The 27928-nt window shown below is 45.3% G+C and overlaps 1 protein-coding gene and 2 long non-coding RNA genes across 6 annotated transcripts in view; 2 read left to right on the forward strand and 1 right to left on the reverse strand.

The window, feature by feature from the left end:
- Cyrib (CYFIP related Rac1 interactor B) overlaps positions 1-27603 on the reverse strand; it is a 113719-nt gene extending 86116 nt beyond the window's left edge. For 2 of the 4 annotated variants that reach the window (XM_010642871.3, XM_010642867.3), the window contains exons 1-2: positions 27545-27603; positions 22649-22701 (exon numbers count right to left, since the gene is read on the reverse strand). Coding sequence is in view for 2 of the 4 variants with exons in the window: in XM_010642866.3 (XP_010641168.1) it covers positions 393-435 (43 nt within the window). In the remaining 2 variants the exon portion in view is untranslated. Of the gene's footprint in view, positions 1-392; positions 454-15150; positions 15170-22648; positions 22702-27544 lie in introns of those variants that run through there. The other 2 variants (XM_010642866.3, XM_033760855.1) reach the window with 2 other exon arrangements.
- Positions 468-3650, forward strand: LOC104875388. Its single transcript, XR_784042.1, has 3 exons — positions 468-836; positions 1390-1506; positions 3385-3650. It is a non-coding gene; the product is annotated as an uncharacterized LOC104875388 (long non-coding RNA).
- Positions 3711-6226, forward strand: LOC104875387. Its single transcript, XR_784041.2, has 3 exons — positions 3711-3742; positions 4038-4552; positions 5770-6226. It is a non-coding gene; the product is annotated as an uncharacterized LOC104875387 (long non-coding RNA).
- Positions 27604-27928: the final 325 nt, after the last annotated feature.

The raw sequence follows: 27928 nt of genomic DNA on the forward strand, positions 1-27928 counted from the left end.
ACCCGGATGTACAGGGTAACGGCGCGGAGGGGGAGGGGGATGCCAGGAAGTGAGGGCGCCAGGACCTGTCGGGCCGTGCGCATGCGCCGCGCCCTCCCCTCAAGGTAAACCCTCAGCCCTCCTCCGCCGCCCCTCCTCCACGCCCCTCCAGAAAGGGGCGGGGCGAGGCGGGAGACAGGTGGTCGCGCGCACGCGGTTGCTGAGCGAGGACAGCAAGGGGCGCGGCCAGCCCCTCCGCGCCCCCGCCCTCCTTAAAGGGACAGTAGCTCCGCACCGCCCTCTTCGCGCCGGGTTGGGGTCTTCTCACGGTGCTCCGGGAGATGAGGGTCAGGAGTGGCGGCCCTGCCTTGCCTTCGGGAGGGCCTGGAAAGGCGAGAACTGGGACTCCGGACCTGCAGACGAGGCTCGGCGCTGATCTCCGCGGAGCGGCCACATTCCGGCGCCTCACGCGTGAAAAAAAAGCCGGGAGGGCGCTGCCCCCTTATCGCGGCGCGGCTTATCGCGAAGACGCCCTTGAGCGGTGTTCTCTGATCCGCCCCGGAACGGCAGTCCGACGCCTGAGAGATCGGGCCGCGCCACGCACCGCGCTTCGGGTGCGCCAGACCCGCGCCCTGGGGTCCTCTGTGCCGAAACGTCAAGGGGGCCTAGGGGCGCAGCCACTTAGTCACCTCCCTGATTCTCCTGGAACATGAATGCCCCTTCTCCTTACGTATAAAAACAGAACATGTCATCTAATTAGCTGGCCCCAGTGTGCCAAGGGCCCAATTGAAAATCCCAGAGAAGTATGGACTTTCCAGGAAAATGCATATTTGAACGCCAATCGCATATGATTTCAGGTTCGTGGACAAAGGGATCTTACTTAAAAAGCCCTATTCATGAACTCCCACCCTAGTCAAAGAGGTGCCATCCCACAAATAATTGCCTTCCTAGAAGGGTTGTTGCCCCAAATATTGAAGGACAGTTTTACCTTATTTGGCCTGCTTTTCTCTTGGATTACATAGACTAAAAAGTATGCAGTATGGTATATATTACATAGAAATTTAAGGGAATCCTGGAAGGACCACGGCTTTCTCAAGGTACACATTAAGGGCAAGAGTCCAAGGCCTCAGACCTTTAATGACATTTCAGGAGGATTTGGAGATTCCATACTAGGTCGATTATAATTTTCATCAATTCTCATTGAACTGAGGAGTTGGTTTTACAAGTAGATGGAACTCCAAACCCTAGAAGTTGGTTCATTTGTCTGACACACTGACACCCACTGCTCCATCGTAGCCACTGTCCTCACTCTGAACCAGAGGAAAAGTTCACGCACTTGCCCAGTCCTGAAATAAGAGCTCTAACCAACCTCACCCAACCTCCCACCAAAACTGGGAATTTCTCCCACAGTATCAACACCTGAACATCCACTTCAGCTGGAATACTCCAATTACAGGGTGCTCATTACAGCAACTGTCAGCCTCCTCTACCTGTGAGGAACCTCACCTTTTACAGAGGACAAATCAGGTACCCAGTACTTTTCATCCGCTGGTCCTAGATTTGTCACTGGGGAAACAAGACATACATGACACGTGCCCAAAGAGCTCATGGTCCAGCAAAGAAAATGGTAACCATAAAATGGGGAGTGTCCTGAGCAGACAGTAGAAAAACTACCCAGAGTCACTTTTCTCCTTTTCAGCCCAAAACCTGTTCCAGGCCAGAATGAGAAGTAAACTCTACTCTGTTACCCCAAGGTCTAGCTCCTAAAAGACCTTACAGGAAGTGCTGAATGTCTTCCTCTACAATCCTTTCTTCATCATTCCGCATAAGTGCAATCACGTTTCAACTGAAGTCAAAGCTTTTAAAGTTTCATATTGCAAAAATAAGCAGAAGGACACCAAAAAAGATGTTTTACACAAGAGCACTGGCTTCTCAGGAAGGATACAATCACTGTGATTGGCCAGCATCTCCAGGGTCCTTAAGATGTGCCAGGTGCTACACTAAGCCTTAACTTGCATTTCCCACTTTGTTCTTCCCAGCTATCCCATATGGTACTATTTTCCTATCCACTTTATACAGGAGGGGGCCTGAGGCTCAGTGTGTGACACATCCAGGATGTGAACCCAATCCGTGAATGTCTGTTTCTCCATTTATACTGTTGCCTCTGTCTACGTTCTTCAGTTTCAAAAGAGCCTGTTGCTTTCCATAAGTGCTATATTCTTTGAATTTCTTATTTGTTATACATACATTTTAAAACCTTATGGATAATAAACTTTTGTCTGATCACTGACTCATTCAGTCAGCACACCCTTTCTGCACCTCTCCGATGTCCTAGGCAGCAGGCCAAGGGTCTAGTATGGAAGTCAGTAAGATGTGTGGGGCTCAGAGTGTACTAAGAGGAAGGCTGTAACCTTGCAATTGCAAAACATCCTGATTTGTTGTAATTTACCAAGGCAGACAGAACCCACTCTCCCTGGTACAGGTATGAAGGATGGGGCCTTTGTACTGGTCCTTGAGGAGGAAGAAAGATGAGAGAGGAAAAGGTACAAGGGCAGACAGGAATTGGTGACACACTAAGAATAAGACAAGTGACTAAACTGTAAAGAACATCATCTGCCATGCAAAGGCATTTGAACTTGACTCTGAAAGTAATAAAAAGTAAAGAGAAACTTCCGATCAAGGGACAAACAAAATCAGATATGTTTCCTCTAAAATTGACTTGGACTGTAGTATCCCACATAGACTTCAGTGGAGGACAGAAAGGAGGCCAGCAGAATGGCTAAAAGCTGCAGAGGGGTGTGCGTGATGGCAATGATTGATAGACGGGCTGTGGGTGTACCTTGCCTGGCAGGCACAAGGCCCTGGGTTTAATCCCCAGCACTGCCAAAAAGGATGGTGATATTTTCCCATCCCAGCACACAGTCATACAGTGTCCATCCCCTTTCTCTGACTTTCATCAATGTAAATGCACATTGCTTTAGCTGGCATCTTTGGCTTTGTGCAACTATTTCCCAACACCTTTCTGTATTTATACAACACAGTTGCACTTATCATTCTAACAGCTGCAGAATATTTCATCATGTTGAAACAGCTGTGTTTTCTTCAGTTGCTAAAGGTCCACCCTGTCATGCCTGGCCTATCCTAGACTCACTGGGTTCTAGGCATTTTGCAAGGGATAAGCTGGGCCAGGAAAGAGCCTTTGGGCCAAAAGTGTTGGAAAAGTGTGGCCTGAGGGCCAACAGAGCTACAACTCCCTGGGGAGAAGCTTAGGCAGCTGTTTTGCCCCATTGCCCCATTCAGTACTTACTATACTGTACCTAAAGAATAGTTTTTGTTGCCTCTCCAGTCCCACATTTTGATCTAACATTCAGATTTTCTCAACCACTTCTCCCTTTTTTTTCCCAGATGAATGAGTAGGGATGATTCTGAGTATCACCACCACAGCAGTTTCCAGGCCAATGGCTAAGACTCCACTGGTGCCTTCTAATGAGAGTCCAGTGAATACTTAATGAATGCAGAAGGTGGGCTGGGAGGCTTGAGAAGCCCCTGGGTCAGGCTATGAGCTCGTTCCACCCTGAAAGATAAGAGACATCTCGGCTGCTATCAAGAGCCAGGACCCAAGTTCGATCCCCAGTACCAAAAAGAAAAGAAAAGAAAAAAAAAAAGCCAGAGCCAAGTATGGTGGGGCCCACCTGTAATCCCAGCACTTGGGAGGCTGAAGCTGCCGGATCGCTGCAAGTTTGAGGCCAGCCTGGGCTACACAGTGAGTTCAAGCGAGCCTGCACTAATAGGGAGACTCGCTCCCCCAGCCTTTCATCCCCAGCCTTTCATCCCCCAGCCTTTCAAGTGACCTGCAAGCAGGAAAAGGACCCTAGTGGCTCCCACTGCCTTTTTAGAACCTCAAACTTTCTGGTCTCTTCCTGTGGCTATTTCTCCGCTTTCAGTTCAAAGAGGTCCTACCCATCCCATTCCTAAAGATAACCCCCCATCCCTTTCATGTCATTGTTTTTCTTCTTTTCCTTCCCAAACTGTAATATGTTTTATTTGTTTATTTTTAGCTGAAAAATGTCACTTCCATGAAGGCCAAGACTGAGGCTGTCATGATCTCTACATCTCTGCCACAGTGCCCTGTCCTAGGAGACCCTCATGAATATGCTAAGGGATAAAAAGGAGGGCCTGAGCACTGAATGAGGTGCTCAGCCCCTACATTTTTTCCCTGATATGAGTAATACATATTGAATGCAGTGAAAATTTGAAAATACATATGAGCAAAAAGAAGAAAATATAAATACATATGATCCAACCAACCACCATGTGGATCCCCTTCCAAATGTTCTTTTATGTATCTAGAGAAAGAGAACACATCTTTTCATAAAAATGGCTCCCATATCTGAATAGTAATCTGCTGCGTTCCACCTGCCAGTGCGTCTTGGTCACCTTTCCTTAATATAGGACTTTAGCTACATCATTGTTAAAGGCCATATAATACTCTGCTGAGGATTCACACCAGGAAGTATTTGAGGAAGCAAGTTACAGTCAAGCCAAAGGGAAGGTTTCTTCAACGTCAACAAAGGTAAGATAATTTATTACAGGCTTCCCCTCCTGACAAACTTCCCACTTTGCCCCTCTGTATTTGTATTGCTCTGGCACTGTATTTCCCCAGAACTGTGCCCCCCAGTGCCCATTCACCACCTGGAGCTATTAAAGTCCCCATCACCCAGAAAAGCAAATCTGCTCCCAGCAGGAAAAGCTAAAGTGAGACAGGCGACAGGAATGACAAGTATGCTTGCTTGCCAAGCTTTGAACTGGAAAAAAAAAAAGGAAAAGACTTACTGCAGGCACTTTCACTGCTCCCTCCCAAGCCCTGCCCCAAGGTGAGTTTTTTCCCAGTGGCTATGGGCTGGCCCAGGGGCTGCTTCTGTGGCAAGCACTCTGCAGGCTAAAGCTCCGGCTCCAAGACAGACTTGCTGGCTGCAGAAAAATGCAAGAGGGCAGGCTCAGGATGTGCTGCCCTTTTCCACAAACAGCTCTTTCAGCACAGTATGCAGTTCAGCAGCTCTAAAGACTGCCCACTGGCATTTTCAACTCTGACAATCACATCCCTTCTACCAGCAAGGACACGGGACAGAGGATAGGGGTCACCTGAAGGCAACAGATGACACATAATCAGGGATGGCACCAGAACAATGGAGAGGAGAACTGGGGGGGCACTTATTTGTGCGCTTCACCCTACTGGGACCCCATACCCCAAACAGAACTAATCTCTGCTCTTTCGCCTCCATACACAGCACACCAGCAGAGTCAGATGGAAGCGTTAACTATAAAGGAATCCCTGATCCACTCAGCCTCATCAATTTATCAATGCTGCTTCTAAAAGATATTATTGTGTATTTTATAGGAACATCATAGGGAAGAAGACAAAACAAATTTGGTTTGAAATATGACAGAAGTACCTGTTACCACCAACACCCCTGATCAATTGCTTAGGTTCTGCTGGTACATGAGTTATAAAGTCATCTGTACTCATTTATACTTTGAGCCTTCCAGCCGCATTATGAAAGAGGCCTTCTGACTCTCTCTTGTCAGATGAGGGACAAAGAGCTGAAGTGTCCTGGCAGAGATCACAGGCTGCTATTGGTAGGAATAGGAGTCTGCCCCAGCCTTGGCAGGTGTTGGTCTCACATAACAGTTTTGCCATCCGTCCTGTCTCTCCCTTTCCCTTCATTCCATATCATCTGAATCCCTACTGTCCACACATCATGTAAAATGCTGCCCCACTCATCTCTACAGCACAAGGATCACTGTTACTACAAGGACGGACCAAACAGGAACACGGGAAACTGCCAACACGCAAACTGCAGTTCCATACAGTTCAACTTAATGTGAAAAAACTTGGCAAAACTTTAATGTTTGGCAAACTTCTAAATAAATGTGTTGGTGATCCTGAGGGGCTTCGACATGTGCCATTGGACTATTCAAACTTGGAATGCTGTAGATCACAGAGGCTGCGAATCAGTCAGGCCTCAGTGTTAAGCCCTGGATTTTCTCATTGGAAAGGAAGAAAGCGATGGTCCTCCTTGTCAGAAGAAAAAAATTATTTCATCGAAATCACTTAGCACACTACCTGGGCAAATGTAAGCACTCAATAAATATTAGCTTTATCATTTTATTATCAGTAAACTTGCTACTCTCATTAAGATGGTATTTGAATAAAGCTTCTCATTGCAGCACTATTTAGAACAAAAACCAGAAGCAAATTAAATTTCCCACAGTAGGGAAACAGTATAGTGAGGTTGTAAAAGAAGTATCATTAAAATTATTTTTTTAAAGAACCACAAAAACCAACAGGTATGGTGGAACATGCCTGAAAGCTCGGCACTCTGGAAGGCTGAGTCAGAAGAATCACAAGTTCAAGTCCAGCCTGGGCAATTTAGCAAGACCTTGTCTCAAAAAAAAAAAAAAGGACTAGGGATGTAGCTCAGTGGTAGTGTGTCCGTGGGTTCAAATCCCAGTACTGGGGGGTTTAAAAGAAACACCCTAACTAAATTATAAAAGTCCTTGAAGGTGTACAGTCTTATCATCTCTTTCCTCATCTCAGAAATAAAAGCTTTGTGCTCAGCGACTTACAAGCTGTCTCCAGATTTACAGAGTCCTACCATTCTGTGCAAACTGTCATCCACTGGCCTCAAGGATAATGTACAGCTAATGAACTCAGGAAGATAGAAATATGAGAAAATGTTTACATAAATCTTATAGATAATTCTATATAAATAATATGTGTGAACTTTATAAATTTTTATAAGTATAAAATTTATATAGATTTTAATAAGTTGATATTCCCATTCGGCCCTACTTTTTTGGTAAATTATCATCTCCCTACATAGTTTGTATCATATTTATCATCTCTATGAACTACACAGGACAGCAGAGATTTATATCTGGTTTGTTCCCTGATGTGTTCCCAGCCCTTGAAACAATGCCTGATACATAGTAGGAGCTCAGTTAACACCTACTGATGGAGAAAGAGGTGAATATTGTGTTAAAGATGAGAGTACGAAACTGTTTATATATCAGAACACTGTTCCTACACACTCCCATGGAAAACCAGTGAGCACAGAGAAGTAATTTTTTTTTTCATTTTCTGTTAAATATTTGAACAGTTCTATTGTTCAAGTGGATGTCAACCAAAAAGAGAAGATGTTAGATGGGAGGAAAGTAAAAGACAAAAAAGCAGATGTGACCCAGGGAGATGGAGAGAACACAAAAACAGCAGGAGGGTGGAAGCAGAGAGAAGACTCAGAGCTAGGATTACGCTGTTAATAGAATCTCAGGGACAGCAAGAAAACTAGGCAACGTGATGCCAATAAAGCAGACCGGTTTACCTTGAACTTTTAATTACAAGCTAATAGCTATTAAACTATTCTCTGGTGGATAGAATTTCCCCTATTAATGGCCTCCATCAACAGAAACTTTGATTAATTTGAGCACAAAGGGGCACTTGGAGCTGTTACACGATACACTTCCCCAGGGTCTTGAACCTTCTTTTGATCTGCTCCAGACTCAAGAAAGATGAGTTCCACACACCAAGGCCATCCAACAGGTCACAGATATTCTCATTCTCAGACTGGCCAACCATTCCATCTGGAGTCACATGCTGAGCCAGGCCCAAGAATGTAGGAAGAGCCTTCGCTTCCAGGAGAAGAAGGCTCAGTACCTTCCTCCAGTACAAAGCAACACAACTGCCAAATGAATGGTGATGACACATCCTATAAAACTCACAGGGAGAACAGCCCCCTCCAGTTTTGAGGGGTCACGGGAGGAGGGGGGGAGAGATTTCCGAGTGCTGTGTAGGCTGAAGGTTGACCCCTTCCTCTGTCCCTGACTCACACTCAGGGTCATATGTTGTTCTCAAAGCCCTGGCCCCCCAGCTGCCTCCCTGGGCTCTTTGTCATGTCAGCCCCTGGTTACACCGAGCAAACCGGGTCAGGGCCCTACTGCTAGCGCCCTCAGCACCCGCGGTGTCTTGCTTACGTCACACATTACCATGCCACCTTCGTGGCTCTTTTGTATGGTTCCTTAACACTGTGAGCTCTGTGAAGGCAAAGGCCAGGCTGCACTGTTGCTGCTATACCCCAGTGCAAGCACAGAGCCTGACCCAGTGCCTCACACAAGACATGTACACAATACTTGTGCAGTCAAAAGCCCAGTGGCATCGCCCATCCGTGGTTAGCCCAGGCCTTGGGTTTTAACCCCACTCTGAGTCTCACCGTGGCTACCGTCCTGGATCGCGAACTGGGGAAGCAGCACAGCAAGGTGGGGGTTGAATACTCCTTAAAAGTGGCTCAGTTACTAGCTGTGTGGCCTCGGAGCTGACATACAGAGCTTTGGACAAAGTAGTGGAGCCATAAATCAACTGTGAGCTGTAAGTGCACAAGAGTTTAGGTTCTCAAAGCTACAGAAGGAAAAGTATTGCATGAAGTTAGCAAAAAACAAAACAAAACATCAATATGGACCAAGTTTAACTGGTTTGTCAGAACACAGGTTTGATGAGCATGCATCCCCTCCCCAGTTGTCACACACAGGAACGCAAAGTGAGACATCACCCTGCCCAAGCTCTGGTCTTGTCTCAGCCCCAGTGGACTTGGATAAAATGTATTTATTTGGCATTTTTATGTCATTGGTGACTTTCAATTACAAGCTGCTTACATCAGAATCTGAGTGAATTACCAAATTTCAGAAGTGGAAACAACCCCCAACTTCACCATTTTACACTGACAAAACTGGAAGGCCCAGGCAGTTAAGGAATTTGTCCAGGAGCCCACGGGGGTTCCCAGGGCCACAATCAATTCCCTGGGGCCTCCACTCTGGGCCCAGAGTGAAGGTTATGGGTTTACACCTCCACTGAGAGATATGCTGAGTTCATTTTCAGTGGTCAGTCCAGAAGCAGAGGATAGATAATGGGAAAGAGGCAGATAGATGCTTTGCAAATGGGAAGGGGGCCAAGAGACGAAGTGGGAAGGGAGGGGAGGAAAAGCAGAAGTAAAAAGAGTGAAGACGTGTCATGCACATGTACCAGCTCCCCACAATGAATGTAATCAATATGTTTTGCAAACATGGGCTAATGATAATTTTTTAGATTAAAAAGAAAAACACCAAAGACAGTCTGGGTCACTGGAATATCATCAGAGTCCTGTCAAATATCTCTGATAAGCAATGTACAACATTTGGTATGGTGTCTAGTGTGACTTTTTAGGACACAAGGGGGTCAATTAAATTATTATACCACAAATCTCTTCCCTCATTGGAAAAATGTTAGGAGATGTGTGTGCCACATGACAACAAATGGAAATGCAGGCCCAGTGGGATTTCCTGGTCTTCCACAGCAGCAGGGACCGGTCCCTCCCTTGGCGGGAATGCTGGGTCTCTGTACAGACCACTTCTTGCCGTGTGCCTTTGCCTAGCTGTTCTCTCTATGAGGAACCCTTTCCACAACACCCACTTTCTTCCCTGCCAAATTCCTGCCACACATCAAGACTCCAGTCAGAAACCTCTATGAACTCTGGATAAGCATTTCAACACAACTCAGTTCCTCTTTTCACCTTACAGTAACCTACAGCCCTATTTCACCTCACGATCCTTCTAGGAGGTGTCGAACATACTAGCAAAGGTATGAGGTTTGCATAGCACTATGTCCTCCATTGAGAAAAGTGCTACAAAAATACAAGGTAATATTTTATTAATTTATTTAACCTGAGACAAATACAAAGTGGATCTGATGGATGAATCAAACAACCTGAGATTAATAGACTGGTTTATTGCAGGCTTTGCTCTTTCCAAGCCGCAAGTCAAAATAAAATCTCCCTCAATTTATAACTTTACAAAATACGCTTTTGATCATTGATTCCTGAATCCACTGTGGTTATTAAAAGGATAGCTGTATCTATCAGGGAGGGATGGGTTATGATGTGGTAACAAAGAAGCCCTAAATCTCAGCCAAAGGATGACCATAGAGGTCCCTAGGGGCTCAACAGGATAAGCTCAGCAGCCTCATCTTCCTGGTCTTTCCCTGACAATCTGGATCAGCCAATTCTGTGCTGACATCGGTCTGAAAGGTATGGCCCCTCTCTCTGTCTCCGTCCACCTACAGAACTGTTCTTGTAAGGACTAGAGGTGAGAATGCTTGTAAACACTCAGGATACTGCTTGGCAGAGAAATAACAGCCAATAAATGACAATGGCTGGTACTACCATTGTCACTACTGTTATCCACACTCCTCCTCAAAATAATGTTCCTAAACTTGTGTATAGCTGGAATCACCCAAAAAAGTTTTAAAAACTTAATGCTTTCATCCATTCTACTCCCAAAGTTTGTGAATTAATTCATCTAATGTGTGGTCTTGGGCTTTAGGATTTTAAAAGATTATCCAATGATTCTAATCTGCAGCCAAGTTCAGAAACCACAGTCATCAAGGAGTCAGGATTAATATATCCACACGCATATATTTACATGTACAACCCACACACACACAAGCACACACGCAAACATGCACTATGCATGTATGCTCGCATGATGGCCTCTTCCGGGTTCCCTGAATCTTCTTCCTTCTATGACAGTAATGACATATGGTGAGTGAGCTAGGTTCTGCTGTGATAACAAAGAGTTCCTAGATATCGATCCCAATGATAATCACAGTGGTTACCCTGTAGGATCACAATGAGCTCAGTCACACTGTTTGCAGTGATGGCAAACCTGTCAGAGACCAAGTGACTAAACTGCAACCCCAAACCCACTTATGTATTGCAAAGTGCCAGCACTGCAATTAAACCTGAATACCGAAGTTTTAGTTTAGAAAAAACAACTAGCTTTTTGTTTGTTTGTTTGTTTGGGGGGAGTACTGGGGATGGAACCCAGGTCCTTCACACTGAACTACATCCCCAGCCCTTTGCTTTTCTTTTTTATTTTGAGGCAAGTTTTCACTGAGTTGCCCAGGCTGGGCTCAAACTTCTAATGCTCCTGACTTAACTTCCCAGTGTACTGGAACTACTGGCATGTGACACCACACCCAGCTCTCCTATAATATTTACTTTCACTCTGTACCTTTCCTAAGTCCCATTGAACAAGCTTACCAGGGCCAGCATAAATCAGAACCTCAACATTATACTGACGTGGACAGATGGGAATCTGGTTAGAGGAGAGTCAAAAAAGGCTACTGGTAACAAAAACCATGCTTTGCTCAACTTCCATACACAAGACCCAAAACAAACCAGACAACTTACTAGAAATTTGGGTAAGTACATTAATTACCATGAGTAATAAGTGGAGAAAAGATGGCAGAGCTACACAAGAACTCAGAATAACATTTAAATTGAAAACCTCCTTTGTCGAAGGGTCCCGGGCCATCAGTGGGTCTTCCCCATATATGTTTAATTTCTCTAGGTGTGAAGCTATGTTTGCTGGGCTAGAAGTAAGTGAGGTCTGGAGGCTGGTGGACAAGTGAGTGCCCTTTCACCTGGCAGCAAAGCTCCATAAGCTGGTGCAGACAGCCTGATGAGCAGACTCAAAGCACACACAAAGGCTTTCCAGTAAATGGTCTTTCTGCCCTGTGGGATATTATGTCTCCGCAGTCTGAAAAAAACCAAAAGCCCCAGCTTGTTTGCCCTCCTTTTGGCAGTTTAATTTGGGAATCACACTAGCTTTATGTAAACTCTTTGGGGGGAAAAAGATATTCTGTATTTTTTTAAAGGCACAAGTAAACTTGGGCCCAAAGGAAAGAAGCATTGTAAAAGATTACATAATAGTTACTCTGTTACTTTAAAAGCTATATACAGCCTCAGGTAGTAAAATCAAAAAGAGAGAGAACCCATTTCTGTAAAAGTATCTGATGCAACCATCTCTTCTGAAGCACTGTAGCTGACAATGGTTCTGCTTTTCTCAGAAGCTCTTTCAATTTAATTATCTGCTGCTCACCTGCATCTGGCAGAGGAGATCTTCTCCCATCTACAGTTGGTTAAAGAAAACAAAAAAGCAGGCAGGATTCCGCTAACAAAAGCTTGAAATAAAAAGCTGCAACTACTCCCAAGGCCCTACTAATTGAAGAAGAGTCACTGGACAAACCTTTCTAGGATCTCTGTTAATGATCTGTTTTCTCTACTACCATCACAAAGAGGAAGGAAAGAATGGATCCAGAACCACAGATGCGTCTCCCTGGCTTCCTAGTGCTTATTATGAGAAATTATAGGAACTGTGAAAATGTATGTAAAGTGCCCAGCACTCACATGTCCATTTACTAAGAGACCACACAGGAGACCACCATCGTCTCTTTGTCAACATCTGCTCCACTCCTCCCCTCAAACAGCATCCCTCAGCTTTGCAGACCTTATCCCCAAGGTGGGGTGGGCAGAGTCCTGAATGGTCTAAACCAGTGATGGTGAAACTTTTAAGCTTTCACTGATAACAAAGAGCCCCCTGTGGCATGTGTGCCACAGGTTTGCTACTACTGACCCAAGCCAAGCAGTGCTGTCCCATTTCTCCTGCCACGAAGACTGGCTGAGATGAACCAATCAGAGGTAAGCTCAGAAATACTGTTCGGTGGCTGTGGGGAAAGATGGTAGCTCTTCTGTTGCTACTATGCAGGAGGTGAACCTGTGAACCAAGTCACACACAGAAGTAGAAAGCCCAGAAAATCACAAAGAAATGAAGCCCTGATCAAAGTGTGCCTGATAGCACGCTACCTCTCCATGCTGGTTGTGTGAATTACTCAACTGCTTCTACCAATTATCCCATTTGAACACCCAGCCCTGTCACTTGCAACTCAAAGCATCCTAGCTGATACATCCTGGTGCACAGCCTAATGAATTTCTGAAAAGACTGGACAGAAATGTCACCACGTTTTGCTGAATGAACTCAGACTTGAAGTTCCCTAGGAGGAAGCCTAGTAGGTCTGTCACCTGGGATCCCAGGGCTTAGCACAGTTTCTGTACATGGGCCCTCAGTAAATACCCCTTAAATAGCCAGGCATGATGGCACAGGCCTGTGATTCCAGCACTCCACAAGGCTGAGTCAGGAGGAGTCCAAGTTTGAGTCCAGCCTGGGCAACTTAGCCACTGAGTGAGACCCTGTCTCAAAAAACAAGAGTGAGAAACAGAGCTCTGGAGGGATTCTACATGGCTGAACAGAGAAGGAGCAATGTTGGAGCTACTCAGAGAAAATCAACTAAAAACACAGGCAACTGGAAGAAAGGGAGGGACGTACATCCCGATGCCAAAATAAAACATAAAAAAGGGCTGGGGAGGAGGAAGCTTAACAGAAGGCTCTGAGTTCTATCTCTAGTACTGCAAAAAATAAAAACAAATTAATGGGATGAAACATAAGTCTTTTGGCATTTCAGAAGCTTTAAAAGCCTCACTCCTGAGACAGATCTGGATCAAAGAAGCACTACAAGGAGGCTCATGAAAGCTGGGGCCATCATAGGAGCCTGGGTTCAAAATGGGGCTTCAGTGAAGCCTAAGTTTCCTCTCCTGCAAAATGGGAGTAATGATACAATCTCCCCAGCCTAGGAGAGCCATGACACCACAGGGGATCACATGCAAGAAATATGTATTTTCCTCCACTTGCTCAGTTAGCTCTGTTTCACATTATGGGTTCTGCTCCAGGGTTCATGTATGTATGCAGTGGCAGGACACATGTGTTACTTGGCTTTCCATCATATGACAAAAATACCTGAAATAAGAAATTTATAAAGAGGAAAGATTTATTTTGCCTCACAGTTTCAGTCCATGGTCACGTGGCCTATGACTTCAGGTCTGTGGTGAATCAGAACACCATGGCACAGAGCACTAGCAAACAGAGTTTCTCACTCATGGCAGCCAGGAAGCAGAGAGAGAGGGAAGGGGCTGGAGTCCCAGTGGAGCCTTGAAGGATATGTTTCCAATAATCTGCTTCCACCAACCAGGCCCTACTTGCTAAAGCTTTTATCACCTCCCAACAGCAACATCAACCAGGGACGAAACCTTCAACGTATGAGCTTTTTGAGAACTTTTAAGACCAAAAGTATAACATCTTGTATCACCCACCAGGGTCATGAGTGGGAGGGTGAGAACGGTAAGGCACACACTGAAACTCCCATCCCTCAACATCCACCCACCTCCAGAAGCAAAGACCCAGCAAGAGCACCTACACAAAACCAGGCTGCCCAGCTTGCTGGCTTTCCTGGCTGCCCCCTCACAGAGGTGTGGGGACTCACACAGTTAACAGGATCAGGACCCTCCAGGTTATGGATTAACCACTTATAAACATTTGGAACTTGATTGGACCGTAAACTCCACCAGGGCCAGGGCTGGCCTCATTCACTAGTCTCTCCCCAGCACCTGGAGATAGCTCAATGAAATAGCTCCTAAGTGTGTGAACAGAGGTAAATAATGAGACCAAGATCCTTAAAACAGAACTATAATGAAGCCCTAACATTCAGTACAGTCTGCTAGCCACGCAGCAGCTCAAAGACAGAAACGAGTGGTCTCAGCTCATCAGACCTGTACCAAATTCTACACTCATCAGTGCCCAGGCCTTGAACCTCAGGAAAGTTCCTAAATTCTCTGAGCCACAATTTCTTTGTCTGACAAACAACTCATGAAGTTTAAACAAGAACATTTTAAAGTGCAACTATAAATAGAGAAAAAAAATTGAAAGGCTACATATCAGAATATTATCAGCCATAAAACCTAGGAAGTAAAATTATTAAGAGGACTTTGTTTTTGGTTTTACGTGTGTGTGTGCGTGTGCGCTTTTTCAGATTTCCTATAATCAACATGACTTGGCTGTTTAATAAAAATGAAAGTGAGGTGTGGTGTCCATTAAAGTGTCTAAATCAGCAACCAGAACAAAGAACAGGACCCAGTGAAGGCTCCTTCCCTGTGAATGCCCTTCAGCTATCATATGTCTCTTCTGTCTCCTATTTCTTGTTAAATATTTCAGCTAATTTAATGACTTCATTCCAGGGCTCTCTTTCATCCTTCTCCACAGAGGCTCCATCTGGTAAACCCCACTCTGAGGATTGTGTAACCAGCTCACAGAATCAGCAACACACTCTCGCTTGCTCATTCATCTGTTAATTCATTCACAGAGTAAACAATGATTAGAAACCTACTATACTGGACACCCTTTGCTTTTTCCTACCCATCAAATGGTTCCTGGAGTTCCTAGGGGATTGCAGCCTTCCCTCATTCTCAGTCTCCCAGGCTCAGAAAGGGCAGACTCCCGCAACCTATCCTCAAGGGGTGGGCATTTGATCTGCGATGGCCAATCAGAGCACGGCACCCACTGGGCCATTGGGGATTGGCTAGGGAGGGTGTGTGTTACCCAAAAAAGATCAATCACAGACAGTGAGATTTAATTCCAAGACTTTCGTTGAACTATTAGGAAAGTGGCCTTTTTTAACCTCCTGATAGATCTGCTAACAGCTGTCTTGTAGCACAATCCGAAAAGGAAATATAGGTGGTGCTTAGCAATAGTAAAAAACTGTGTAAGACCTGGTAACGTTTCAACGGTAGATTGTCTATGCCTTAAATTCCATTCCTGGATTTTTTCAATTAAAGAACCCAACCAATCTCCTTTCTACAAAAGCCAGTTGAATTTGGGTTCCATTTGGAAGTGGAAAGGATCCTGACTAATAAAATCTGAAGAGCTGCTGTGACGTGGGCTGCACACTGGCTCGACACCGGCTGCACAGAAGCACGATGATCCACGCCACTTTTCCCAGGATCGCAGTGCGATGTGGTGATCGCCACAAACAGCTGCAGTTATGTAATGCCAATAAGATGGTTGCTTTAATTAAATTCTACGTACTGCAACAGGAGCACAGGAAGGGGTCTCGGAAGGTCTCCCACGGCAGTAGCATGTGAACCTTTCCATCTCTACTCAGGCGGTAAGGACAGAATTACTACTTGGGAGATAACACTACTGATTTGCATGCATCTTCCAGTAAACTGAAACCACCGCATCCCACATTACAGAGCGGGCAATGATACTTGAAGTGCTTAACAGCGCTCTCCCAGTGAGTCCACAAAATACCCCTCTCAAGAGAAGCGCCAAGGTCAGACAACCGTCACTTGCAAGAACTTCAGCTGAAAGTTATGGCCTAAGTCTTAAACAATACCCAGGTTGGCTTTTGAGATTTTGATTATGTAAGGTTAAGTTGTCATTCGTGTTCACTTGGATTACTGTTGATCTAATCACAACACCTTAATAAAAAACAGCCCTTTTGAGACAAATAACCCACTTCCGGAATTTATCTCTAAATGATAACAAGGGAGAGGGAAGAGGGAACGCCTCTGGTTCCATAACATATTGATATTGAAGATACACTCCTAAGTGAAATAAATAAGGCACACATGTGTAAATACCGAATAGTTTCTCTGGTGTGAATAATCTGGAATAATACAGAAGATCCTAATAAGATTACTGACATTGAGAAATGGGAAGAAAGGAGCTAAAGGTGTAGGGAAGATGGGACGGGTAGGGGAAGGGTAAAAAGGGAAAAGAAAAAAATGTGAGATAATGAAAAGATGGAAATAAAGTGGTTGTAGATGGGGAGGGGAGGAGGGGGTGAAGGGAGGACAGGGAGAAGGGAAAAAAATGAGAACCAAGACTTGTCATGTAGAGGTACAAGATCCCAACAATGAATGTAAATGTACTGTATCCCTAAAATGTACCAATAAACTCAATTAAAGCTGAAAAAAAAAAACACTTGATGATTGATTAGACACATGGCCCACTACAAAAAACAACAGTAACAACAATAAAAGCTCCTCTGGGAACACCTACTTTTCTTTAAATACACACACACACACACACACACACACACACACACCACACACACACACACACACACACACATACACACACAAACTAAAGGGTGCTGTTTTCCAAGAACAGAATCTAGTATCTCCAGGACTTCTGCCATGCCTCCTCAACCTGGGAGCTGGGGAAATAAACCACGCCAGAAAAGGATACCACACAACAGAATCTCCTCCCCTGGGCTGTTTTCTAACACATCTAGGATGTATTTGGTCCCAAAGCACAGCTCCAACTTTCCAAAGCAAAGAGTCTTACAGTTGGAACAACCAGTACTTCCCTGTGTTCCTGAGGAAGGTACCAGGGACAATGGCAGAGGGGGGACCTAACCTCAGGGTGCCCAGAAGCAGCTGCCTCCCCTTTGTACCTCTCAGACCGTAGACAAACTCCACATCCTCTCCCAGCACATCAGGACCTTCCCCCTCCCCTCTTCTTGAAAATGGATTCACCCATATCATCTCTTTCATGGACAGCTGCAGGACCCAGAGAGAGGGACAGCATTAGGTTGTGTAGGGACTCAGGAAAGTGCCTGGCTTTGGCATGGGCTCAGTGAACACTGGTTTCTGTTGGGGGTTTGCAGGCACAACAAGACGACCTGCTCACCCCTCCTAAATAAGGGGGCACTTTCATGTCAAAAGCTACCTGAGCAGTTTTTTAAAATGAGTTTATCTATCTATCCATCTATCTATCTACCTATCTATCTATCTGTCTATCTATATATTTGGTACTGGGGGGATTGAACTCAGGCCCTTGTGCTTGTGAGGCAGGCAAGCAGGAGCACTGAGTCAAATCCCCAGCCTTAAAACTAATTTATTTATAACACAACAACTACTATATGCTTATGACTAAAATACATTTTGAAATGTACAGTGGGGTATCTTCCATACACCCCAGCCCCACAATCCCTTAGGCTTTTCCTAGAAGAAATAGGTATTCCTCCAAACAGCAACTTCTTTTTGTGTGTGTGAGTGTCCTTCTGGTTAGAGTCTAGGCATAATGGAGTACCTGTGTGTGCACACTTGTGAGTAAAAACACTCACACCTCACTGTTTGTGTCTGCACATGACAGCATACCATATCTCCTTTTCTGTACATGCTATTTTTTAGTTCAAGCATATAGCCTGGAAATCAGTCCTTCTTAACACACATGACCTACTATTTTGGATTTAACTTTTATTAGTGCATGTTCGCAGTACATGATGATTACATTTATCATGGGGAATTGGTACATGTGTATAACATCTTAATTCCTTTCTTCAACCCCTTCCCTCTGTCTCTTGTGACATTCTTCTTTTATTGTTGTTGTTTTTGAGATGACATTGAGACAGAATCTCACTTCAGGCTGGCCTTGAACTCACCCGGATCCTCCTGCTTCAGCCTTCTGAGTGCTAGGATTACAGGTGTGTGCCACCATGCCTAGCTGTGACTATCTTGAACAGCAGCACAGAACTCTAAGGATACACTGTACATCCAATCGGTTCCCTGTTGATATATATTTAATGTGCTTCGAAGGTCTCACTATTGCAAACAACACAGCTGCAATGAATAAATGTAACACATACCCACACACATGTGTAGCTATAAAATATAAACTGAATTTATAAAGTTCTTGAAGCTGAACTGCAGAGTCAGAAGGCAAAAATGCGCGTCTCAGAGGTTGTGCTAATGTTCAATCTCACCAACAGTGGAAGGAGCATGCCAGTTGGCTCACATTCACAAAAGATGACTGAGTCTTGTTTTGTTTTTAAATACAAGGGAAGAAAGGAGGGCAGAGTTCCACTCTTGTCCCATTGTTTCTCCTTGCCCCATGAATCACCCATGACATTACTACTTCCTGCAAATTCTAGCCCTGGATGCACAACCCAGAGAGGAGAGCTTAAAATAGAATGAATGGCCAAGCCAGCCCAGCGCAGCCAGCACACACAGGCTCCAGAGGCCAGGCTGTACTCCTTTCTTCCCAGCAACCCTTCAGTGACATCGCACTTGTAAGAGCTTGTAAGAGACTACTGTGGAGGACCTCACAGCATAGGAGCGGCAAAGGCTACAACTCAGGGCTGCTTCCTTTCCTGAGACCCCTTGTGATGATTTACATGCTCACAAGTGGGCCTTTTGGAAGATGACTGGCTTATAAGAGGTTACGGGGTTTTTTGTTTGTTTGTTTTTGTTTTGTTTTGTTTTTTTAAGACAGAGTCTCACTATGTAGTTGAGACTGAACTGGAACTCACTATGTAGCCCAGGCTGGTCTTGAACTCACAGTCCTCCTGCCTCAGCCTCCTCAGTGTGGGAATATGTAGTTGACTGAACTGGAACTCACTATGTAGCCCAGGCTGGTCTTGAACTCACAGTCCTCCTGCCTCAGCCTCCTCAGTGCTGGGATTATAGGCAGCGCCACCACACCCGGCAAGGTTATGGTTTAGATGCTCCACATTGAGCTTCAGGGAATCCTAGGTGTGGCTTTAGAAAGAGATTAGGTTATGAGGCTCACAGCGGACCCCCTGTTAGGTGGTGGGTCTGGGGGTCGCTGTGAGCATGGCTCAGAAGGGTGTGTCATCCTCCCAGCTCCTCTTCTGACCCTCTCTGCTCTCTGTCCACCACTAGGTGAGCACCTCTCCTGCACTGGCCCCTCTAATGCTATCCTGCTTTGCAGCCAGCTCATGATTGACCAAGTCCTCTACTGTCTGTGAGCCTGTAGGTTGTCAGTGCTGGGTATTGTATCTCAGCAACGAGGAGAGAACTGAGACAGGAGGGCACTACAGCTGAGCTGCTGTTAGAACATGGGGCCTGGTGGGAAAGGCAGATCACGGGGACATGACCTGGAAGAGTGTGTCACCCCCTGGTCCCCAGCTTCACACCTCACTCTCTGTTCCCAGCCTGCATGTCATAAGCAACTTTCCCTCCATGATTCTCCTATGCCATGCTGTCCTGCCTTGGAGCTGGCAGACTACAGACCAGAGATGGCAAAGCTGGTAGAGCTTTCAACGATGCAAAGAGACCCCTGCGGCACGAGTGCCATAAATTCGCCACCACTGCTATGGACTGAAAATGTGAGCCAAAATAAACTTCTCCCTGGTAAATTGTGGGTGTCAGGTGTTGTGTCCTAGTAACGAGAAAGTGACTAAAACACAACTGAACACATTTACCAGTGCACATTAGTGTGGAACCTGAGGATTTGCTACTCTTCACTGAGTGTTTTGCTCTTGATGCTGTCCAGGTCACAGATTCTTGGAACCTAAGGGCTAGAGGCAATGGAGTCCTTACGTTTTCTAATACTGCTTCTCCTTAGCCCTTCTCCATAGAAGTGAATGATGTCATGCTTCCATGTCTGTCACTGAGTGCCTGTTCTTGCTGATTTCTCACACTGTGGTAATTCAACACAAACCCTAGACTACCCTGGACAACACAGGGCAAAATGCCAGCTCTGCAACATGCATCTGGTAACATGACCTTGGGCAAGTGGAATGAACTGCCTTAGTTTCCCTGTCTACAAAACACAGATGATAATGACACCTCCTTATAACTTTGGTTGAGGATTAAATGAGTTAATTTAAGCGAAGTACACAGAACAGTCTTGCACAGATGACATACTTGACCAATGTTAGCTGTTATGACTGCCTTCCCATTCACTAACTCTCTGTTTAGCTATGTCTAATCGTTCACTTACTTTTGTTAAATTTATATTGTAATGACTTTGCATTTCAATTTCTACTGTTCACATATTCATGATTCTTTTTTTCATTTTGACCACTTTGATATTGTTAGTGCTTAATCACTTGAAGTATACTATTTATAGCTTCTTGAAACTTGAGTGTGTTTTGTTTCTGAGTAATTTATCGTTTTGATTTGTAAACTCATCTTAGAAAAGGTAGGTATTTCTGGGGGAGTCCCATTAGGCACTGATTATTAAAATACCTCTGTGGAGTGATTTTCTGTTTGTGGTGAGGGTTCCATGGCAGGGGGCCAGTATGTTAGCTGTTCAGATTTCAGGTGCTTGTACCTCAAAGACCATAAAAATACTACTGATGCTAGGCACAGACCACCTTTGTATGTTGCTCACTGCTTTTATAGTGCAACCTATTTAATTTTCTTTGACTTTGAATATATATATGTTTATAACCTGGCACAACTACATGTGGTACAGTGCCGGGTTTCTAACTTCTTGTTGTTGACCTCTGGCGACCTGAGGTAAACTCCATGCACTGGAGTTTCTCCAGTCCTCTTTCATGAGGGCGTCAGGCCCCTGTAGCTCCAGAGCACTCGGTTCTTCCTTGAGCCCAGGACTCATTTCTAGGTCCATGTGGTACTAAAACCTCAGACTGTCTAGACTGTGCCTGGGTGCGGAAGCTCCATGAAGCTCCCCTAGATATAATTCCTATGTTTCCATCAACTCTGTGTTTATATCAGGAAAGATTCACACAAATCCATTTAGTCCATCATACTGCCAGAGGTGTTCCGGGTCACCAAACCCAATAAAACCATCTACCCACCCTTGAGCTCTGTCTGCACTAAAATTGCAGCTTACTCAAGGGCAAGTGTCAAAAGCCAGTGTGTACTAGTGAATATTGAAGAGTTCAAATTCCGAGTGAAAAATCCCACAATAAAGACTCACAATGGAGACTGGCAAACCATCTGACGACCAACAAAGTTCCTCTCTCTGTTAGCAATGGAGCAGGTTTCTCAGACTGAGCTCTGTATGAATTAGCTGGTTTGGACTTGAGGCTCCTGTTGTGTGATAATTAGAATCTATAAATATGAAGAGCACTCGATGGCACAGGATGCTTGTATTCTAAAAGGCCGTGGGAACAAAGGTTAACAGGCAACAGCAGGGTTGTGCATCCTGTTACATTCATGGTCAGAGAGGTGCCCACTGGGTAATGTAATGGTCACCCACACAGCTCACTATCATGTTTGCTTTATTTTGTTTGTGTCGAGCAAGCATGTTTGAATATGGCCAAGTTAGAAGCAGGAATCTGCAATGATTTGGGTATCTCTCTGGCAAATGAATTGTCAAGGGGCAAAAGAGACTGTTCTGGATGACATGAATAATGAATATCCTGATGTGGGTATGGCTAGGTGGGTGTAACACATTAAAAATTCATCAAGCTGTGTGATTAAGAGTCATGTGTATTACAATATGTACAGCTCCATTAAATACACATCAAAAGCACTTTGCCAAGGGTCTCTGTCCAGTGGTGAAGCCTGGCCCCACCAAACAGAGGGTACTGAGGAAGCCAGGAGGCCTAGGAAAAGAACAGGCAAGAGGCAGAGTACCTTATGGGGTGGAGCATAGCCAGGCTCAAAGAGTGAATAGTTTCCCAAGAGGGGCCCTGCAGGAAGCCGAGGTCACTGGGTTTTGAGGCACCCTGCCTAGATGTGAATTCTGACTCTACCTGTGAAAAAAGGGTGACCTTTGGCAAGGTAGTTCCCTCCTTTAGACCTGAACTTTGTAGAGCTACTGGGAAGTTTAATTCAGGTGTTGATACTGAGCACAAGGTCTACCCGTAGCACTCAATAAAGATCAGTTATTATTACTGTTACTGATGAAAGGAAGGCCAAAAGTGTTGCCTTCCCTACAAAATTATGGCAACTGGAATTAATAACTGGAGCTTACCACCTTGAAGGTTCTTAACAGATATTCACAGAGCACATGAAAGAATGCATATGTATTCTGACTTCAACAGAGGCAGAGGTTCTGACTTCTACTGGATAAAACCTATGCCCTGGCTGTCACCACCCATTTCACTCTCTCCTCGGGGGGGAGGTGGTAGAGAGCACAGGCTCTAGAGACAGAGGGCCGGAGGTCACTTCCCAGCTCTACTACTTACCAACTTGGTAGCCTTGAGTGGGATATTCAAACTCCAGGTCTCAGTTTCTTCTCCTGTAAGAGAATTACAGCAAGGAGTAAGTAAGTTACTCCAGTCCTAGGTGCGCGAGCACGCGCGCGTGCGCGCACACACACACACACACACACACCATCAATACTCACTACTATTATGTGTTTTCCCATACCAGAGACTTGGTCTGGGAATAACAACTCCAAGTCACATCTCCAGAGACCATGACATTTTACAGGGCTGTTTCACTGACACTTTTCTCACGAAAGGCTCAAAACAGTAATAGGTTTTATAAACAAGAATAATGACTCCAAGAAGTTGAGTAACCTGTTGAAGGGTGCAGAGGGAAGAGTAGGGTCCCAGACCTGAAGTCCCCCAGGGAACTCCCACAGGGACAGCTGGGCTGCACTGCATCGACTGAGGGCAGGATTGGTCTAACCTGGGAATGTTCGAATTCTAATCTAACCCACGCTGACCTCTAGGCTACGGCAGCAAGTCTTGGTCCTGGCAAAATGCTCAGTTTCACTTCAGGTGAAACTTTTCAGTATAGCTTTTCTGCCCCTGAATCACTTCCTGTTTTAGGTTTCTACTTCTCAGAGACAAGAAAGCAAACATGTATGTTACACTAGCCTTGTCACCCTCAAACATCTCTTACAGTAACCAAAGCTTATGAATCGAAGAGAGTTCTCAGAAAGCCGTAGTTAAACATCCCATTTAATGCATTCACCAGCACTTTGGCATGAAAATTGGAGCTCAGACCACAGGGTCTAGACACACCTATTATTGGATGGAAGGGAAGTAGAATTGCCTTTTTTCTGGCCTTTATTTTGATTGAATCTTTAACTGCCTTAGTGTTTCTGCTTTGCTTTTCATTAGGTGCTGACACTAGCAGAAGCCACTTAACCAGCCCCACTTTATTCACAAAAGATTTGGGGCCAGGTCTCACTGCCCAGGAGAGTGTGCACGCACACGAGCACTGACACACACGTACCACGTAACCCGCATGTGCCCACACGTGTATCACACACACCATGCCCAGACTCGCGATCCATTCTCTTCCTCTTGCTATGTCTTCCTGTACAGTTAGGATAGATAGCCTTCTCTCTCAGTGTTTGACCACATTTACAAAATCGAAAATAGGGCAATTTGTTCACTTGGGAAAATGTTTAGGGTCTTGGGCAAAGTCCTAGGAATCAGAAAAAGCACAAAAGCTCACTCTCAGAAAATCCACCTTGCTCTGTTTGTAAGAAGCCAGAGGAGCTGACCTCTGCATCACCTGGAGTCAAACCCAGGACACAGCATGGCCCTGGCAGGAGCACAGTGGGAACAAGGGAGACTTCTTTCCTTTCCAGATCTGCAGAGAGACAACATGAACTGCAGCCCTAAAACCTGCTGTTTCCATTGCACCACGGCCCCTGGGCTGCCTGGCTCCCTGGCTGCCTCTGCTACACATTGAGGACACACATCACTCTGCAAGCAGCCCTGGATGCCGGTCGCTGTGGCCATGGAGGAAGGCCAGGAGGGGAGCATTTCCAGCCACTCAGAGACTCTCAGGGCTGGAGCAAGCAGTCACAGTGGAGTGGGTTAAGATGACAGGAGGGGCCACAACAGGTATGAAGCAAGCAGAGGAGGTTATGCGACCGAACGATGGGTAAGAGAAGAAAGGCTTCCCCGGGAGGTGATCCCTAAACTAAGAAGTAGGACGGTAAGAGCGGGCCAGAGGCAGGAGGAATCCAAGCAGAACGGACAGCGCGTGCAAAGGCCTGCAGGTCGGACTCCGGCTCATCTGCAGCCACAAGCGGCAGAGAGATGGGCCTGGCTATGGAAGAGTGGGCTTGCCAGGGACAGGAGGTCCCTCAAGCCAAGCCCCACTCCTCAGAGCCCATTCTAAGGTCCTCTGGGAGCAGGCGGCCCTTCTTTCCCTGCACAGGGTCCAAGACGCAGGCCAAGTGTCCCCAAGGACCCGCCTCCTCCTGCCTTTTCTCTCAGGAATGAATGAGCAGTGACTCAGGGAGGGTACTGTCCTCTATCTGTCCTCTGCTTCTTTAAAAGCACCTGGGGCTCCTTTACACCTCCAGCTTTCTTACCCTCTTCCTCTCCCTCTCCTCCCACTCAGCCCCAGATCCACTGAGAAAACGCTGCAATCATCCATGCTGAGCCACCTGAGGGCTGACGCCCTGCTTTACTCATGGCAGGGTGGGGGGGCAGCACCTGGCATTCTGCCCGCTGCATAACAGATCCTCAAAGCTGCATGCAGGGCAGATGAATGCTTCCCCAGAGCCACCATGGGGCACCCCCCAGTGAGTAGGCCCGGAACAGCCTTCTAGGCACCGGCCTCTCTTTCCCTGCACTCCCCAGAGATGGAAATCTGAGATCTGGAAACTGACAGTTCTTTTTCACCCACTCCCTTTCACACCAGTGGAGACCCTCAGACCCACGAGAAGCATGACCCGCCTGTGGTCTCTAGCACAGGTCCCGTCTCTAGCACAGGTCCCGTCCTGTTCTTAGAGGGGCACAGCACTGTTTAAAAAGAAGGCTATCTAGTCACCTCTACTAGAAACTTTGCTTATCTTTAGGAGGAAATCTTTAATGTCGGCAGGTCCAGGGGAAGCTTCCCCTCCTGACCACCAGTTATCCTGCATGTTCAGGACTCCTAGGACTTTCGAAGTGGGACTAAAACTTCCCATCAAACCTATTTATGAAGATAACCAGGAACTTTTTTAAGAGACTAGATGTATGTTCAACTACAAATTTTTCTTAGTCTGTACCATATGATCTAAGGCAGTGGTGGCGAACCTACAGCACACATACCTCAAGCAGGCTTTTTGCTATCATTGAAAGCTCCAAAAGGTTCACCATCACTAATCCAAGGCTATAATAATTTTTAAAGAAAAGTAAAGCTTTTCCAAATCACTTAGTTTTTTCTCTTATTTCTTTTTTTGTTTGCTCTGAAGAAACTTTATTGTACCATCACAGATGATGTGTAAAGAAAACATTCCTACCCAGAATCTTTATAACTCTGTGTCTTTCTGGGCCAGGGATTTGACTCAGTGGTTCTGCCGCCTGCCTTGCAAGCACAAGGACCCAAGTTCGATCCCCAGTACCAAAAAACAAAGCAAAAATAAGATAATTCTGTGTCTTCCCAAACTTTTATTCACAGATCTGTACTCTTTGAATATGTATATATTTCATTAAAGTAATTATCTTTTGTATGCAAGTTCCTTAAGTAGGGTCCTGTTTTCTTAAAACAGTGCAACATTAAAAACCCTTTTATGATGTAAGTCATTGGCATGTTGTTCTGACGTACACCATAGAGCAAAACTAGGCTACAAATTAAGCGCACCTGGAAATTCTGGGTTTGAGCCCTCCAGGGCAACATTTTCTAGCCTGCTTTATTCTGTAATTATTCTGACACTTCCCACATCCCACCTAATAGGGAGCAGACAAAGGGAAACAGGCGCAGTACCTATTCCACCTGGCATGCGCGTCCTGCTGTCCTGTCAAAGTGCGCTAGAGTTATTTATTGCTCACAAGTTTAAGTCAATATTTCTTCTGCAAGCGAAATGACATCCCTGGCTTCACCAGCATTTCGAAATACTCCTGCTGGGTGCCAGCCTTGCTCAGGTAAACAGACTTGTGAAGCAAGAAAGCTCAGCACCAGATGTCTCCAGAGCTTCCCAGGCGAATTTCCTTCGCAGCCAGGACCAGAACCACCAGGTGAAGATAACTCATTAGTTACGTGAAGCCCCTGGGAAATCTTAGCTGGCAGTGAAGAACCCTTTGTAATTAAATAAAATAGCAGATGTAAAAGTACCCAACAGTGCTTGTTACCCAGAAGACAATAAATGTTAATTAAACAAGAAAATACAATTCAAATCATTACTCTGTTCCCTCTGTGAATTCATCTTGTAATTGTATTGCCTTGTTTGTCACTTGTTATTTTTTTATTTACCATGATACAGTTCTGTCCCCGCTAATAAAAATCATAAACGTATATGCATAATCCTGTTCAATTACCAGAGCTCCGTAATATTTCCAACAACCCTTAATCATTTTATTTAATAAAACTTTCCCCTGCAACAGTGGCTAATATATAGTAAACATGCACTAAATATTAGCTTTGATAATGAGTATTCAGAATGATTTTAATTCAGAATTCGTGATCACTGTTCTAAATTAGACCAAAACTTATTTCATACTGTGTTAGGACTCACAGCAATAATGTACAAAATATGAGGGCAATGGTTAACAAACATGAAAATGGGCTTTTAAACAAATCACTTCTTTTCTAGAATTGTATGGAACAAATATTAAATGCAATAATTGCACAGGTAACTTTACCCATTCAAGGGGAGCCACCAGAAGTTACTCTTCGCAAATTTACCTGAAAACATTACCCTTGCAATTAGTTATAAGTCCTCTCTCATCCCAACTTCTCTGGACAGCTGCCTACCTGAGCCTGAATCGGGAAGACGAGTCTCATATATATGTTCACATTACCCCTCAGTTCTGAGAAGCCAAAGAAATCTGACAAAAATATATTTACAACTTCTGGATCAGAATGAGGAAGCTTTACAAAGAACCTTTCCAGATGCCTTGCTGTCTGGCTGGGGTGAATCCCAAGCCATCCTCACGTTCCTCCTTGTGTGATAGGCAGAGGGGCCTGGACAGGCACATGGGAGGTGTGCTGTTCAGGAGCCATGCTCCCTGCACATCTCTGTGCATGAGCTGTCACAGCAAGGTAGAAAGTGACCCACATGGGACAACCGCTTGGTTCCCCCAATCGGAATTAATGACTGACCGTCACACCCCAGGCCTCGAGGAGGGCAGGGCCCACCTCCCAGGGTGGGCACACACAGTGACTAAGGAAGGCTCAGACAAAAGTACCTGTCGGCCATCAGGGATACACAGAGGCTGGGGTCGCAAGGACAGCGCTAACATCTGGCCTGAAAAAGAATAAGAAATTAGGACACAAATACACAACAGTGACAAGGTGACCCCAGAGTTCTCATCAGACCTAGAGACCTAGTTTCTCTCAAATCCCTCAATCTACCCTGACCATCATATACCGTTCTGCATCATCCCTTTATCAATGAGCGTGCAAACACCCTCAGAGCAGGCACCTCTTATAAGTAGTCACAGAAGTAGTCATTCTAGTATTGATACTGTTACTGTGCTAAATAGCTAGGGCCACAGAGAACTGAAGATGCAGTCTGGAAAATAAACTCACTGTAGGAACCCTGGGACACCTCCCCATGCTGGAGTTTCCTA

Source organism: Fukomys damarensis, unplaced genomic scaffold (genome assembly GCF_012274545.1).
Source record: "Fukomys damarensis isolate Sample0158 unplaced genomic scaffold, DMR_v1.0_HiC HiC_scaffold_5, whole genome shotgun sequence".
Classification (NCBI taxonomy): Eukaryota; Metazoa; Chordata; class Mammalia; order Rodentia; family Bathyergidae; genus Fukomys; species Fukomys damarensis.